The 17,796-nt window shown below is 48.5% G+C and overlaps 2 protein-coding genes across 4 annotated transcripts in view; both read left to right on the top strand.

Moving 5' to 3' along the window:
• The window catches only part of LOC115385920 (protein mono-ADP-ribosyltransferase PARP14-like), an 11,615-nt gene extending 4,554 nt beyond the window's left edge, over nt 1–7,061 (top strand). For all 3 annotated transcript variants that reach the window (XM_030088017.1, XM_030088016.1, XM_030088018.1), the window contains 7 exons: nt 1,433–2,875; nt 2,978–3,214; nt 3,456–3,738; nt 3,850–4,449; nt 4,698–4,834; nt 5,195–5,372; nt 5,505–7,061. In XM_030088017.1, coding sequence (XP_029943877.1) covers nt 1,433–2,875; nt 2,978–3,214; nt 3,456–3,738; nt 3,850–4,449; nt 4,698–4,834; nt 5,195–5,372; nt 5,505–5,785 — 3,159 coding nt within the window. In that variant the 3' untranslated portion in view covers nt 5,786–7,061. The remainder of the gene's footprint in view (nt 1–1,432; nt 2,876–2,977; nt 3,215–3,455; nt 3,739–3,849; nt 4,450–4,697; nt 4,835–5,194; nt 5,373–5,504) is intronic.
• The window catches only part of LOC115385912 (protein mono-ADP-ribosyltransferase PARP14-like), a 53,959-nt gene that overhangs the window by 19,122 nt on the left and 17,041 nt on the right, over nt 1–17,796 (top strand). The gene's annotated exons all lie outside the window — the stretch shown is intronic.

The following is a 17,796-nucleotide window of genomic DNA, read 5'->3' as shown; positions in this document are numbered from 1 at the left end:
AGAGTGTATCTGTCAGAAAGTTTAAATGGTACAGTACAGAAGAGGGAACCATAGTTTCACATAATTTTCTTATAATTTACCCCTGCATTTCATAATAATTCAGCTTATTTATTCTTTTTTTTTTCTTTTTTTCATTACTTTTGACTCATGAGTGGAGCAGTAGAAATAAGTAATTAGTGAAAGTCTGTTAAAAATACAAGCTACTTAAATCAATAAATATTTTAAATCCTTTTTTTGTGTCCAGATTAGACATTTTAAGCCAGAACAAAAATACATTGAGCTTTGATTAGGGAAAAGTTTCATTCTATGTTCGCTCTGTCTCTCTGAAGGCATGGAGTCCTTGGAAAGTCTTCTTTTTTCTCTCCCATTCTTCCGTGATTGTGAATAATGGAGGTGAATTAAAACATTGGAATTATTCCAGGACTTGCTGAGATGCAGTTGAATGTATTAGATCGGGGTTTGCATCTGAATGAAGGAAATACAGCTCGTCCAGGAGCGATACAAATATTGAGGATTAATTACTAACTTTCTGCACTGCTGGGTTTAGGAGCTCTGACTTTTCTGTTTCATTTTCATATGTAATGAATATATTTCACAGACATATACATGTCTCCAGCTCTGACAGCTGAGAGGGGATTTTTTTTTAAGCAGTGCATCAACACTTTGGTGAAGCGGAGCTGTTCAGCCAATCAGGGAGGTTTATTCCGAGGCTGTGGACAGGTTGGCTCTCAGCTGATCGGCTCCTCTCCAGGGCACCACACACAACAGGATTTGCGATCAGAAATATTAAACATGTTCATTATCTAAGAGGCTCCGATTGGAAAAAATCCCTCTGAACACACTGCACACGGACCCAAACTCATTTGCATACTCCCAACACCTTGTCAGCTTCGATCGGGAGGAGGAGATGGGGCAAAATTCAGCCCGATCATCTTGTAGTGTGTGCTGGCTTTTAGACTCAATATGAATCCATTGGATGCAAGTGAAGCAAGTATTTCTAACCTTTTGTATGTTAGCCCGATATGAAAATAAAAAAAAAAATAGCATAAAATATTCTGCACCCTGACACCTGCGGGGCTCCGTACCTTCTCTCTACATGTAAACAGCAAGATGGAGATTTTCTGAATCTCCAGTCCGCTGTAGCCAGTGTACAGATAGTATCATTTTGGTGAGTCATAGCTGCGTTCACTTATCAGCAAAAGACCCAAACACAGAGAAACACTACAGTTTTCTCATTTCTATGGTTTCATGTAGTCAGATCCTAAAACCAAAAATTACTTTCAGCCCTGGATTTGTGAGGTAATGCCTGTTAGCAATTAAACAACCACAGTGTTTGTAATCTTTATGACAGAAATGTATGACTATTATCAGTTATCACACCTACACCAACATTGTAAAATTATTATATCTGTTGGGTGTTTTTATTCCTCAGATTTTCACAAAAACAAACTCGAAAAGTCTTGAGAAGATTTACCATTTGGATGTTTTCCTCCTGCGCTACATGACAGACAATCCCAAAGCTTTCACATATCTACAAAAACAACTCTCTTCAATCAGCTGCGAGGTGGACTTGAACTGTGAGGAAGAGAAGGCTGTGGTGAGGGGAGATGTGGAGAGGGGCTCTGGAGGAGCCTTCAGAGGTGATACAGAGAAATGGGAGCAGCAAGTGAACCAGATCATCGTCACCATCACCGAGGAGTATGACTGCTATCATGTAGTCGAGGCAAAGCAAGTCCAGGTGTTACTGCAGGATCTGTCCTTTGTGAATGAAGACATCAAGGTGTACAGAGAGAGCGGATATCCTGTGATTGTGGGGAAAGCAGGGGCTGTGAAAGAGAGGGTCGCAATCCTGACAAAGAGCCTGCCGATCCGAAAGGAAAAGCCAATCACAGAGAATCAGCTAAAACTGATAGAACATGAGTTCTGTCATGAATTGCGTGCACACTATCCAGATGTTCAGCTCAGCAGAGGTAAAGGCATCATCGTCCTGGAAGGCCTGGAAGATGAGGTGCAGTCTGGAGCCACAAAGCTCGATGAACTCATTGGCCAAATCAAAGAAAGGAATATTCAATTCCCAACACCTTTACTGAACTTCATCAATTTGAGTGGCGCCATTTCCAAATACCAAGCTCGCTTCTTTAGAAATCCCGTCTCCATAGAGATGAGGCCGGACCTGGTTCTGTCCAGCCTGTCCGCTGATGCTTTGGACGAGGTCCAGGAAGCGCTGGTGAAAGATCTGACTGTGTCCACCATCCAGCTGGAGGGAGCTGCAGCAGTTTCTCCACATCTGGACAAACTGAAAGACATCCTGAATCAAGCCCAGAGCAAAGCAAACCGTGACGAGCTCAGAGTGGACGTCAGCTTCATCCCGGGAATCAATGGAGCCAAAAAAGTACGACTTGTGGGCTACAGTGCAAATGTGCTTCAGTTTAAAGACTTTATTCAAAACTATCAGCTGAACCAAGTGATGAGTCAAGATACAGTGAACCTGTCAAATCCTGAATTCGCTGAATGCTTCGATAAAATCTTAGATCTGACTGGTATCAAGTCACCCAACGTGACTTTTAAAGTTTCTCCTTTACCAAATCCTTGTGTGATCCTGTCTGGTCCCCATTGCAAAGTTCAAGAAGCCAAGCAGGCTTTACTTTCAGCTTTGGCCTCTTTGACGTCAGACACGTTGGTTCTGGAAGGCTCAGGAGCTCAGCGATACTATCAGACAACTGGTAAAGACAGCAACGAGCTGGTTGAGCACTCCTTCCGGATTATTATCAGGGAACAGCGATCTGTTGGTGGTACTGCTACCACTCACAATGTGAGTTCTCCAATCAACAAAGCCAATGTAGCCATCAAGCTTGGTTCTTTGGAAGATGAGCAGGTTTGACCATTTCCATTAATTTTCATCAGTATATCCTCAAGTAACACAAAACTAGAACAATGCATTAACTGATTTGACTTTGTTTCACTGCCTGCCTCAAAGGTGAATGTTCTGGTCGTCCCCATGGTCAACATACGGCTGACTTCCACAAAGATTGGCAACTGCCTTCTGAAGAAAGCTGGGAACGCACTGAAATCAAAATTCGACTCTCTGGCATTGAACTGCAGACTCGCTCCTGGAGACATTCTACAGGTTGACGGTCCTCCATCGCTGGGCTGCTCAAAGATCTTCTTCATTGAGTGTTTACCTTGGGATGGAGTTGGAGGCATGAGTGTCCAGGTAAAGTAGGAGCTGTGACGAAAATATGACTGGAAAAGGAAATAAATTTATTAAATTTCAAGGTCAGCTTAATGGAAGCATGCTTGTAAAGATGGCAATACATACTTGATTATTGTAATGAATACCCCAACAATCAGTGTCTAGACAACCAGAATGTCATTCCCAAATCATGAAGGTTTCGTTTTGAAGTTCAACCATTTTAAACCCAATCTGAAGCTGCTGGAATACCGTCTTTCTACAGGCTCTTGGAAGAGGACTCAGACAGTGCTTGGATCTATGTACTCTGCAAGGCTTGAGTTCGTTAGCGTTTCCCATTATTGGGCCTGGAATACTGTTAAAATATCCACTGGACACAGCCCTCGAAGTGCTCACTGAAGCTTTGTATGGGTTTGGATCATCTGTGTCGTCCAGTTCGCTCTCCACCATCAACATCATCATCAAACCCCAGGACTCGGAGGATGTATTGTTCTTGACATTTGAAGAGCATCTCCAGCAAATTTTTCCACACAGTGTGATGCATTCAGGTAATGAAGAGACTAACTCCTGCCTCATTTGTTTTCTTCTCTTTAAATGAATTCTTTCATTCTGTTGTGGTTGCTCATTCTTTTTTGTGTTTTTTTTCTTTCTTTTGGCAGAGTCATTTCTTCAGCATAGAGATGTGCAGAGAGAGCAACCCCCTGAGTTCATTCCAGGCCACTCTTCTAGCAGTTTCACTGGAGAACAGTGCGTTTTCCTCTTCCTGGGTCTTTGCAGAAAGGATGTTGACGATGCCATGAATAAAGTGAAAGACCTCTATCAGGCTCACTGCTCCACAAAAACCTTCCCCAAGAAGGACCTGGAGTACCTGACCGAGGCGGATGTGACGGCTCTGCAGGAGCTGTTGAAGACCGAGGCTCTCCATGTTCAGGAGGATGATCAGGGCGGTTTGACGGTGAGCGGGTTAAAAGTTGGAGTCAATAAGGTGGTGCAGATGCTTGAAACCACCATTCCTCTTCGGAGAGAAATGAAATTAAAGGAGGAGGAAAATCTCTACGCTCTCGTGACTTGGTGCATCTTGGACCTTTATGGTCAATGGGAGGAACTCCCGAAAGCGGCACGCCATGCCCTGGAAAGGGGAGACGTTGCAAAAGGCATTGTGGATAAACAGGGACACCAATGGAGCATGGATCTGCAGAGGATGGAGGCCACAAGAAATGGAAGAACAACAATGCTGAAACGACTGGAGAATCGGGCAGGTAAACAAATACGATGACAATTTGACACATCTTAGTCAAAAAAGTAACTTGAAATCTGAGCTGGTGATTTACATGACTGTTATGCCAGTTAAAAGCTTTAGAATTGTGATTTAATTTAGGTTTTATGACTGCCTCCTGAGTGATAATTGTATTTAATTGGAGAGAAAATATCACCATTCTTCAGGGAATTTGTCATTTAGAAATCATACAAAACAAGTTGTCCTTCAAAAATGTCTTACTTTTTTCAGACCTCATACTTCCTTTGTATTGGGACAACATGAGCACGGGGGAAAACCTGAAAGTGGTGCCACTGCAGCCAAGTTCAACAGAGTACCGCACCGTGCTTTATTCCTTCAAACGAACTGCCAACAACACTGTGATAAAGGTTTGTATCTGAACCATCTATCAAACTTGTCCATCTATGATAACATTGCATGTAATCACAAACTGAATTTGTGAATGATTTTTCATAATACCTTGAAATATTGGCAGGGGTTTATAATGTAGCATGAATTTTAACAATTTTCCAAAAATTAGAAACGTTTCAAGCGAAAATGGATTAGCCCTAACCCTAACCCTCACCCAGATGTGGAAACATGTGACACTTCGCCATGCTTCTTTTACAGCTGATGGTCAGAATCAGTTATCAGATGGCTCTTTTCCTTACAGCTGCTTGAACATGATAATGTGAGTCCGAGGTGTTAATCTGTGAGATCTTCAAGGTAACCTGTGTTTATCTTGCTAGATTGAGCGCCTGCAGAACGTTCACCTGCGTCGCACCTATCGAGTACAAAAACAGTACGTTTCTGAAAAGAACAAAGGACAAGGAACCATAGAGAGGAGGTTGTTCCACGGGACGAGTCCAGAAACCTGTGGCTCCATCATGAATCACGGTTTCAACAGGAGCTTCTCTGGAAAAAATGGTAATGGTCCTTTGGTTTGAAATCTAAAGAAGTACTTGTGATTTAATAAAATAATGAGAGTCTGTATACATGCTTGTATATATGTGATTCTTGCATAAATGTACAATAACCTCTTTTGTTTCATGTTACCAGGTACTGCCCTTGGTCATGGAACCTACTTCGCTGTGAATGCCAGTTACTCAGTTTCCTTTGCAAGTCCAGGAGCTGATGGCTCTCAGACCATGTTTCTGGCCCGGGTGCTGACGGGTTGCTACACTCAGGGAAACAGCAGCATGAGATGCCCTCCGTCTCGAAGCAGCCACGACCTTTATGACTCTGTTGTTGACAGAACAGACAATCCCAGCATGTTTGTTGTATTCAACGATAACCAGGCCTATCCCGACTATCTCATTACTTTTACTAGTTCCTCATAATGGAGATAACACCGGTTTAAATGTAATACATTTGAAACAGACTGATCAACAAGAAGTCAGAATTGTTAATGAAATGATTTACTTTGAATATGTAAAGATGGTTTGAAACCTTTTTCACTGTAACATTAGTTATCCTGTCATGTACTTGCATTATTTTGAAGTTTGATGTCATGTTGATCTGACAAAAAGTATTTTTCATATTTTGTGTAACTTTGAAATAATTCAATTTGATGTGGAGCCTACAGAATGACTTTGTAAAGTATAAAACCTCATTGGGAGTTATGCTGTTGATAATTCATGTACAATGGATGTGAATGTTTTAGTAAATGTAGAGGACAGAAACACTTCGATCCGAGCTGAGAGATCAGTGGTGCTGGAGTGAAAACGAGCAAACTTTTGAAATGTCCTGAGCATGAAAACTGGACTGTGATAGTAAATATGCATCAACATGCAGGAAAACTGCAAAATACCACAAACTGAAGACATGATTTTATGACATTTTGCTACATTTTGTATCATTAAAAATGTCAGTGTCAAAATTGTACCTATTTTTTATGTGGTTTGTAAATTCTAAAAAGTATGATAATAAATTCAGCGCAAACCTTTTTATAATGCACTTCAGTCTCTTTGCACTGAAACAAAGTAAACCAAAGCCGCAACTGAAGGATTTTTTTTTCTGTATTTTATATCAGAAAACACAACTGTAACAATGTGCTGTCGTACTCTTAACAAAAATAAATGTGTATAGTCATGATATTCAGGTAGGATTTCATAAGTTTAAGCTGATATTTATTGAAATGCTTGGTTACATTTCCTGTTTTGTCTTTATTGAATATGGCCAAGGAAAACTAAAGGACCAAGCAAAGATAATTATGATAGAAAATACAGAGCAACAGAAGCCTGATGAACATGCACTGAGACCTGTTACAATGTTTTATGAACAGTTTTTAGTCTCATCATGACATCTAGAGGCATTATGTGGTATTACTGCAGATTAATCAGTTCTTTCATTGATAGTTTTGGTATTTTTATTTATTTATTTTTTTTACAGAATTATCATTCTGTCGTGACTGTGGGAGCCGCTGGGGGCTGCTGTACCAGTGACTGTGTCTGGCTTTCGGGAAGCAGGACTGCTTTGGGCCAGGTTCGGGGCTGTTCTGTGTGTTTTGTGGTGTTTATTTGTGTTCTGTTTTGTTATGATTGTGTTTTGCTTACTGTTTGTGTGCTGTTGCCACATTTTCTTTTACTTTTGTGTTCATGTTTTGAGCACCGTGTGTCAGGGGGGTCGTTTGGGGAAGGAAGCGGCCTGTGCACCTCGTTAGCGCTGGAGTGCGCAGTGGGCTTAGTTGTTGTAACAATAAAACGCCTGGGTTTGTCAAACTAATGAGCTGATAATCCTTCCTTGCTGCCACCACAGCTCATCAAATGCCACAAATCTTTTCAACCTACAACATGTCAAATAGTTTCAAGCCCCAAAATCGAGAGTTACGTATGTAACTACGGTTCTATGAATCCCGGATGACCGCCAGAGGCGGTGCTGAAAGCACTGGAATGTTCCCTTCGCGCATGCGTAGTTCGAGTATTTATACCAACACACGTCACTCGTGACTCCCCGGGTAACCCCGGAACCGTATAAATACCGGTTCTCTGACCCGGAATCGGCTCCTACGGAATCTTCTCGCGTACTACGAGGATTACGAGTGACAGAGCGCTCTGGCGGTCATCCGGGATTCATAGAACAGTAGTTACATACGTAACTCTCGTTCTATTTCATCCCTACTGACTGCCAGAGGCGGTGCTGAAAGCACTGGAATGATGAATGCCAACTCAGTCACGAGGAAGCCAGGCACCCACCTTACTGAGACGCCTCTGTAGGGTCCAGCACCACTCGCAGCGGATGTGGAGGCACAACATCCAGCCTGTAAAACCGGGAGAAGGTGCCAGGCGTCGTCCAGGATGCGGAAGCACACAGTTCCTCCAGGGGCACCCCCTTCAGGGCAGCCCACGACGTAGACACCGCCCTGGTGGAGTGGCAGCGCACCCCCTGGGGCACAGGCCGGCCCGCGGCCTGATAAGCGTGACGTATAGTGTCCACCACCCAGTGGGACAGGCGCTGTTTGGACAGCGCAGAGCCCTTACGACAGCCACTGTAGCAGACAAACAATTGATCTGACGCCCGCACATCCGCTGTAGCTGCCATATAGCATCGCAGGGCCCTAACTGGGCAGAGGAGTTCTGACCGGCCCCCTGCGTCGTCCGACGGGGGGTTGTATCGAGCGAGCTAAATGGGCTGGCCGGCTCGCCGTGACAACACCTTAGGTAAGAAGGTGGCGTTCGGCCAAAGCGTGACTGTATAACTTTCCAGTGAGGGAAGAGATAGAAATATTTTTGTTAGCTTTATAAGAAGGATGCATATTTGTGTTTGATTATTCTTCATTATTTGCTCACACGTGCGGGTGGTTGATGCGTGTGGGAGGGATTTGTGTATATAAGCTTGCCGTAAGGGGGCGTGGTTTGTGGTGCGTTCATTGGGAGGTTTTCATTCAAGAGTGTACACGGTGTCGGTGAGTTAAAAGTTAAGAACAATCATGGCATAATGGGGCACAATATTTCATGACTGATGTGGAATTGTGGGGTTTGTTTCAGGTTTGCAACCTGCAAGATCATCAGATGCATGTGTGAAAATAAAGTGTTGATCTGCGAGTTACCTCCGCCGTGCATTCTTGGCAGCCCTTCCAGAGGGCATTCCGCTAATTACAGAAGGTAGTTGGTCGAAATCTGGACAGTTGCAAACCGCCGTCGGAGCCGCAGAAGGAAGTAGACGGCCCCGGGCGGAGAGCGAGCAGCGCGCCGAGTGGAATTGAATGGGCGGCCGGGAAGTAGACGCATCCCGGCGGAGACCAAACGGCGCGACGAGAGCGGGTAAAGCCACCAAAACCACCCAAGCAACGGGGGCTGAAGCCACGAGCCGACGGGACCGTTAAGGGCAGTGAGTAACAAGGCGATCACTGTAAAACAACCGTTTTACTGCGGTTTGTTTCACCCGGAATCCAAGATGGCGGACGACGAGTATGACTTGGAAAGTCTGAAACAGAGACGCACAAACGCACAACGGGCTTTTACAACGCGTGTTAACCGTCTAAATGTCAGTGCTGATAGATTAAATGAAACTGAGTTGTCTGAAGAGTTATCAAGAGTGAAAGAAGATTATAATAAACTTCTTGATGCAAATAACAACTACATTGATGCACTGGAGGAGAAAGAGTCACCAGGGGGCGATGATGAGTTACAAGATGCTGTGAAAAAGAGGGCCTTCTGTGAGCAAAAGTACCGTGAGATTGAGGGAAAGCTTATGGAAATGTTGTGGTCCAAATTCTCAGATCAGAACATAGAAGAACTTGTGACACAATTTAAAGCAGCTTTTACTCTGGCTGAGAAACAGTGGAAAGGCCAAGTCGTGCCCTGGGAGCAGCAGAGCATTGAGTCCAGTAAACTGGACAGAAAGCTCTCTGAGCTCACTCACATTGTTCATCCCTGGAAAGACTATCGCCCGCACGGTAAAGAAAGATGGAAGCTCTTGTCGTCATTAAAGGAGGACAAGGAGCAACTGATGGATGAATGGAGATTCAAGCGTGATCATGAGAGTATGAAGAGGGATGGCACAGAACATGGGAGTGATGACAGCAGCGAGGAGGGTGAAGCTTCGGAGGGAGGCGGTGTGGTTAACGAACCTGCTACTCTGGCTAAAGCCAGCCCAGCATCCTCACCTGTAACCACTACCTGTCCTACCTCACCTACCAAAGTTCTGCCTACCGCCGCTAGTGGCGCAATCCCCAAAGTTACTGCTCCACAGATTGCAGCCATTACATATCCTCCAAAGAGTGGTTATGTTGCAGCTACTGTACCCAGTATGCACCCACCAACCCCACAGCCCACACTACAGACACAACAATCTGGAGGTGGGTTCTGTGACGGTTCTGCTGTGCCCCCAGCCATCACATTTCCACCATTGAGTGCCCATGCTGCACCTTACGCCAACCTAAGCGTGAGGCAAGATAGCAACATGTTTCAAGGTGGTTCCGGGGCATACGATGCAGGGAGTAATACCTTCCAGTTTGCCCGGCCCAAAATTAGACTCACGCCCATAAGTTTGCCGAAGTTCTCCGGGGATAGAAGAGACTATTGGCGCTGGAAGGCTGAGTGGGAGTGTATTCAAGTGCAAGCAGAACCAACGGGGTCACGTGAGTGTAAAAAACTCCATCTACTGGACAGCATAGATGATGTTGTGAAAGACAAACTCAGGTTGATGCGCTGCAGAGATGCAAATGACATTTTCAGAGAGCTTGAAAACCATTATGGTGATAGAGCACAAACAGCAGAAGAAATCGTGTTGGAATTACAATCACGACCAGCTGTAAAGAACCACCAACCAAGAGAGATGTTAGAATTAATCCTAGCGGTGGAAAGAGCAGCACAGGATCTCAGAGACCTGGGCTGTGTTGAAGCTATGCAAAACCCGCTTGTGATCCGATCATTGGAGAGTAAACTCCCTGATGTCATGAAAAGAGAGTGGCTTATGTGTGCACGAAGCACCAGCAGCAGTGTTTACCCAGGTAATTATCTAGATCGGTTCTTATTATTCCTGGGTGATCAAAAGTCATTACTCGTGAGGTTGGAGCAGCTGCTCCCCAGTAAGCCATGGTCTACCAATGCTCCTGAGAAACCGAGCTACCGGGAGAAGATGAGTGACAGGAGGAATGTAAAGACATCATTCACTAAAACTACTGCGAGTGACACCAAGAGAAACACCCAGCAGTCTCCTTGCGTTGTGTGTGGTGATGTGGAACATGGAGGAAGGCTGTTTCGGTGTAAAACTTTCAGGAAAGCTCACCTGGCGGAGAAGAAAGCTCAGTTGAAGAGGGCAAAAGCATGTACAAAGTGCCTGGGTATTCATGAGGCTGGCGGTACGTGCACGCCAAGGTTTCTCTGTCGTAAAGAGGAGTGCAGGGAAAATGGTAATCCCGCAGACCACCACTACTTTCTCTGCCCAAAAGCACAAATGAAGAAGGTTTCTGTGATGGGAGAGGACGAAGGAGAGAAGAAGAAGAGAACCTGCGGTCCAACAGAGGAGCAAGAGGCTTTGTTCGCGGAGCTGGGATTAACTCCACGGCAGCTCGAAGCTGTTCGCAGAGCCTGCACCAACAAGGCGTCAACAAAGCGTCCCGGTAAGAACTTGGTCGAACAGAGTGGTCTAGGGGAACACCCAGTCCTCATGATGCTCGTCCCTGTCACAACAAAGAGAGGTGACAGCCTCGGGGCCTTGGTAGATCTCGCCTCTGATACCAACTACATTACACATCAAGCTGCAGAGAGCCTTGGACTAACTGGTGAATCCATCTCACTTGTTGTGTATGGTGTTGGCAGGATGAAGGTGAAAGTTAAAACGAAACGGTACCTTGTCACAATTAAGGTGTGGACATCTCGAGGTACCTTGAGGCTCCATGAACTGATCTGCTACGGGATGGAGGACATCGCCAAAGTTCATCGTGTAATAGCATCTGACCAGCTGGAGAACTTTTTCCCAGAAGTTAAGCCGGGGGAATTAGCTCGTCCAAAAAGGATCGACCTGCTCATCAGCATGAGAGAAGGACGTCTGGCCCCACAGAGTCTGCGGAGAGTTGGCGACCTTGTGCTGTGAGACGGTCCTCTTGGGAAGATCGTGAGTGGAACGCACCCTCAACTCTTCGAAGAAATAGAGGTAACCACACAGCACTCAAAGACTCATTTTGCATGTTCTATGAGGTCACTAGCCGTCAAGGTCGAAGAGCGTGCCGTGGGGAAGACGGGAGGTCTCCTGGAATGCGAAGGTGAGCTGGAAATCTGTTCAACAGCAGTATGCAACACGGAAATCCTCGAGTGGCTGAAATGGGACAGCATTGGAGCTGCTTGTAATCCTGCTTGTGGGGGATGTCGGTGTGGGAAGTGTTCTCCGGGTGGGAAAGAGATGTCCCTGGCTGATGAGAAGGAGCTGGAGGTAATAAGGGCGGGCCTGACTTTCAGAGAAAGTGATTCTCACAGCGATCAGCCACACTGGGACGCCAAATACCCATGGAAAGCGAACCCAACCTCCCTTCCTCACAACCGGAAGGCCGTGGAAGCTACGTTTCTGAAGACAGAAAAGCAGCTCATGAGAGACCCCATTTGGAAAGAGGCTTATGTGAGGCAAGTCCACGAGATGGTCGAGAGGGGGGCTGCTGTGAAACTCACAAAAGACGTGTTGGACAGCTGGAACGGTGCCACATGGTGGGTGAGTCACCTGACAGCACCCAACCCCCACTCAGTGACCACGCCCGTGCGCCTCGTCTGGAACAGCAGTCAGGAGTTCAGAGGGGTGAGCATGAACAGTATTCTGCTCAAGGGCCCGGATGTTCTCAACCCCATCCGGGCGGTACTTCTCAGGTTTCGAGAGGGGGAGCATGCAGCCATTGGGGACATCACTAAGATGTATAACTCAGTGTGGCTGGAGGAACAAGAAGTTCACGTGCATCGATTCCTGTGGCGGGACTCCCCAGAAGAAGAGATTGAAGATTACGCCATTGTGAGAGTGAACATGGGGGACAAGCCTGCAGGATGCATCGCACAGGTGGCCATGCGGGAGACTGCAAGGTTGCCCCAGTTTTCAAACATGAGCGAAGAAAGAAGGATCATCGAGGAAGACTCTTATGTCGATGATCTCCTGACATCACACAATGACCCGCAGTGCCTAGACAAGATCCTAGATGGGGTGGAAAGGATTCTGAAGACAGGAGGCTTCTACCTCAAACCCTGGGTCCGGTCTGGTCATGGTGGGAGGCAGGAAGAAACAGTGACCAAGTCAGTGGCGTTGGTGTTGCCCAACCAGCTAAGGGAGGGAGATAACAAAGCCCTGGGGGTTGGGTACCTCGTGCAAGACGATGAGCTCTTTGTGATGGGGTCCATTAACTTCTCGAAGAGGAGGAAGAAGATGAGGACTGAAGTCAACCTCACAGAGGAGGAAGTGGATGTCCAAACACCGAACCCATTGACTCGTCGTGGTTTGCTGAGCCAAGTCGCCGGCCTGTATGACCCAATTGGATTGGCTACACCTCTGAAACAGAAAGGTGTGATCCTTGTGAGAAGAGCCTTCCAGGAAGCTGGCAAGTTGACCAGGGACACCTGGGATGAGCCCTTATCTGACGAACTCCGTGGGAAGGCCATAGAGCTATTCAAAGAATACATCCGTTTGAGTAGAGTCAGATTCCACCGAAGTCTCACACCCTCCGGCTGGAGAGGTAAACCTTGGGGGATCACATTCTCTGATGGGAGCTGTGAGTCCTATGGTGCTGTGCTGTACCTAAGGTGGGAAACACCTGATGGTGTGGTTACTCGACTGGTAGAATCCAAGGCCAAGCTGACGCCACTTGACCAAAAAGGTGATGCAGTGAAGGCTGAAATCTGCGGGGCTGTCTTTGCCACACGCCTGAAGGCTTATGTGGTGAAGCACGGTCGAATAGATGTGGAAAGGTGGTACCACTTCGTTGACAGTCAGACGGTACTGGGAGCCATCCAGAGAGAGAGCTACGGATTCCAGACCTTCTTTGCGAACAGAGTGGGATAAATCCAGAAGGCTGGGCCCGTAGGTGACTGGTGGTGGATCCCCGGAGAGCTCAATATCGCTGATTTGCTCACAAGAGGATCCTCTCCTGAACGGCTTGATGGAAAGAGCACATGGCAACAAGGCCCCGCATTCCTGTCTGGTCCAGTCGAAGGATGGCCAATGAAATCTGCTTCCGAAGTGGCGGCTGATGCTCGAGAGACTGTGAGCAAACTCCAGAGAAAAGCCTTCTCTGCCACTCTCACAAGAGCCCAGGCCAAGAAAGTGGCCATGAGAAAAAGTCCCGTCAGTGATGCTCAAGCAACCACAGATGGAATCAGTGAAGTTTCAGATTCAAAAGTAAATAAAACAGATTCAACCTCAAATGAATCTGACGAACCAGAGGCAATGTGGGGAGCTGCACTCATCGACCAAGTGAACCCAACGAAGTACAGCTCTCTAGCTAAGCTCTGTAGAGTAGTTGCCTACGTTCGCAGGGCCGTGAAGAAGTGGTTGGCTAAGGTTAAAAAGATCCCTGTTCCAGCAAGGTGGGAGGTAGCCCTGACAGTTAACGAGCTCGAAACTGCATTCCAAGACCTGTGCCTGGCCTCCCAGAAAGGAGTCACATTTCCTGTAACAACTCTGAACAGACTCGTCGTCAGCCAGAGCAAAGTTTCAGGACTCCTGTGGTGCCATGGCAGGGTCCAGAGTGTCTGCCAGTTCAAGACGAGAGTGCCCTTGGTCCCTTACAGAGCATGGATTAGCACCCTCATTACACAAGAGGCCCATGAAGCTAACCACGAGGGTGTTGCTGGCACGGTTTTGCGGGTGAGGTCTAAAGCCTGGGTAATACAGGGGCCAAGACTGGCAAGAAACGTCATTGATGCATGCATGCACTGCCGGAAGTCCAGAGCTAAGATGTGTAAGCAGGTGATGAGTGAGCTTCCACTCGAACGCACATAACCAGCTGCACCTTTCGAGTTTACATCGCTGGACCTCTTCGGTCCTTATATTGTGAGAGACACTGTGAGGCGAAGAGTGAAAATGAAAGTTTGGGGTGTGGTGTTTAGCTGCATGGCGTCAAGAGCAGTGCATGCGGACGTCGTGGAAGATCTATCAACCGAAGGGTTCCTGAAAACATACCAGCGTTTCACAGCGCTCAGAGGTCACCCAAGAAAACTGTGGTCGGACCAAGGGACCAACTTTGTGGGCGCAAGACCAGTGCTGAAAGATCCGTATGACTTCCTCGACGGCGTAGACAAGGATCAAATCCAGCAGAAAGCAGCAACGAAAGGAACAGACTGGGTGTGGGTTTTTCACCCAGCAGACTCCCCTCATCGCAATGGGGCGGCGGAGGCAGCAGTCCGTGTACTGAAGAGAGCACTAAGTAGTGTGTGTGAGGAAGGTAACCTGACGGTACTAGAGTTTCAAACCTTCCTCTATCTAGCTGCCAACCTGTCAAACGAAAGACCTATTGGCGCTAGGGCCCAGGTGCAAGATGGGGCCGTGGAAGTCATCACTCCCAACTCTTTGCTACTTGGTCGTGCTGGGCCCAGTGGAGATACTCGTGGATTCGAGTATCCAGCCTACCCTGTCGTGCGTCTGAGGGCCATCCAGATTGAGGTAGACAAGTTCTGGAGGCGATGGATCCAGCTGGCAGGCCCTGGACTGTTTGTCCGTCAAAAGTGGCATGCACCTGCTCGGAACGTCAAGATCGGGGATCTGGTGTGGTTGGCTGACCAAAACGCACTCAGGGGTCGGTTCAGACTGGGTCGAGTTGTGGGGGCATGTCCGGACAACAAAGGTGTTGTGCGGGATGTTAAAGTGAAGACATGTCAAACCCTTCCCGTCTTCTGTGGCCGGTCCAAGAGGAGCTGGGCAGTCGGACAATGCCCATCTACCATCCTACACAGGGACGTTAGGAGGCTGGTAGTTTTGTTACCAGTGGAGGAGCAATAAAAGACCTCCCCTCCATGGTGTGTTTCGGTAAAGGATTCCCCACCATGGTGTGTTTCGGTAATGGATCAAGACCTTCCCCACCATGGTGTGTTTCGGTAGAGGATTCCCCGCCATGGTGTGTTTCGGTTGTGGATCAAGACCCCCCCACCACCATCCTTCTGAGAGGCTGGTGGTGTGTTTCGGTGGAGGACATTAAAACATTACATTGTTATGGGTATTTGATTGTGGGCATTTGGTTATGTCCTCAAAGTTATTGTTGAATCTCATTTATAGTTTAGTTTGTTTAAGAGATTGTAGTGGTCCTCTTGGATTTGAGAAATCAGTGGACCAGGTGGGAGGTGTATAACTTTCCAGTGAGGGAAGAGATAGAAATATTTTTGTTAGCTTTATAAGAAGGATGCATATTTGTGTTTGATTATTCTTCATTATTTGCTCACACGTGCGGGTGGTTGATGCGTGTGGGAGGGATTTGTGTATATAAGCTTGCCGTAAGGGGGCGTGGTTTGTGGTGCGTTCATTGGGAGGTTTTCATTCAAGAGTGTACACGGTGTCGGTGAGTTAAAAGTTAAGAACAATCATGGCATAATGGGGCACAATATTTCATGACTGATGTGGAATTGTGGGGTTTGTTTCAGGTTTGCAACCTGCAAGATCATCAGATGCATGTGTGAAAATAAAGTGTTGATCTGCGAGTTACCTCCGCCGTGCATTCTTGGCAGCCCTTCCAGAGGGCATTCCGCTAATTACAGAAGGTAGTTGGTCGAAATCTGGACAGTGACGCCCACCCCATCCGGGTGCCACCGGCGGCACGTCGGGTGGATAGACAGTGTGTGCAGCTCCCCTACACGCTTCGCTGTAGCAATGGCCAGCAGAATCGCAGTCTTGCGGGACACCCACTGAAGCTCTGCTGTCGCCAAAGGCTCAAAGGGAGGCAGGCACAAAGAGTCCAGCACCAGATATAACTCCCAAGCTGGTGCCCGTGGAACCCTAGGGGGCCGAAACCGCAAGGCCCCCCGGAGGAAGGCCGACACCAGCGTGTGGCCCCCAACCGTGCCGCCTGCGACCGGTGCATGGGCAGCCGAAATTGCTGCCACATACACCCGCAGGGTGGACGGGGAGCGGCCCCTGTCCAAGAGGGACTGCAGAAAGTCCAGAACCATCGGAACCGGGCAAAGCACCGGGTCCGCCCTGCGGCTGTTGAACCACTGCGCAAATAACCGCCACCTGCAGGCATATAGCAGCCGGGTAGATGGCGCCCTAGCATTGAGAATGGTGCGACGGACCGGCCCCAAACAGCCGCTCAACATCGGCTCGGTCCCCTCAGAAGCCAAGCGCAAAGGCAGAGATGGTGAGGGCAGGGATGCTAGATCCGGCCGCTGTGCTGGGACAGCAGATCCCTCCTGCAGGGAAGGGGCCATGGGCTGCTGCGGGACAGCCTGTGGAGCAGGGGGAACCATGCCTGGCCCGGCCAGAAGGGGGCCACCAGGAGCAGCGTGTGTCCCTCCCGTAGCACCCGGAGGAGCATAGGCCAAATCAGGGGAACCAGAGGAAAAGCATAGAGCAGGGCCCGTGGCCAAGGGTGCGCCAGCGCATCCTGGCCCAAGGGCCCGGGGGGCTCTCCCCGAGAGAACCAGAGTGGGCAATGGAACGCCTCTGAGGAGGCAAAGAGGTTGACCTCGGCCCTGCCAAAACGCTCCCAGAGCGCACACACCACCTGTGGGTGGAGGCGCCACTCCCTGGACGAGAACCCCGGGCGGGAGAGAGAGTCTACCAGCTGATTGCGAACCCCTGGGAGACACACCGCCCGCAGGCTGGCTAGGCGGGGGGCCGCCCAGCGGAGCAACTGCTGAGCAACCTCCAGCAGGTGGGCAGACCATGTCCTGCCCTGGTGGTTAATGGAGATCACCGCCGAGGTGTTGTCGGACCGCACAACCACGTGCTGCCCCTTCAGGAAGGGCAGGAAATGCCTGATGGCCAGGTGTACAGCCCGCAGCTCCAGCACATTGATGTGGTCCGCGCCGTTCCGGGCAGACCACCACCCTCGCACCGTCCTGCGGTGCCAGACCGCACCCCAGCCCGTGAGACTGGCATCTGAGGTGACGGTCTCGTGGCGGGCAGGGGCCGCGCCCAGCGGATCGCCCCGTAACAACCAAGCCCTGTCCCTCCATGGGGCCAGGGCGACAAGGCACCGCCATGACACTCTGAGCCTGCGCTGGCGATGCCACTGAGCGTCCAGGTGGAAGCCGTTCAACCACCTCTGCAGGGGGCGCAACGACAGCAGGCCCAGAGGGACAATTGTCGTAAGGGAAGCGAGCTTCTCCAGCAGCCGAAGAAGGGTGCCGTAACGCACGACGACACCCTTTTGGAACAGGCCGAGAACGTCGAGAACGTCGTCCACCCTGCGAGACGACGGCCAAGCCCTCATGACCATAGCGTCCAG

The sequence above is a fragment of the Salarias fasciatus genome, chromosome 3 (genome assembly GCF_902148845.1).
Source record: "Salarias fasciatus chromosome 3, fSalaFa1.1, whole genome shotgun sequence".
NCBI classification, from domain to species: domain Eukaryota; kingdom Metazoa; phylum Chordata; class Actinopteri; order Blenniiformes; family Blenniidae; genus Salarias; species Salarias fasciatus.
The sequence above is the reverse complement of the archived record's forward strand: the minus strand, read 5'-3'. Positions and strand labels throughout refer to the sequence as shown.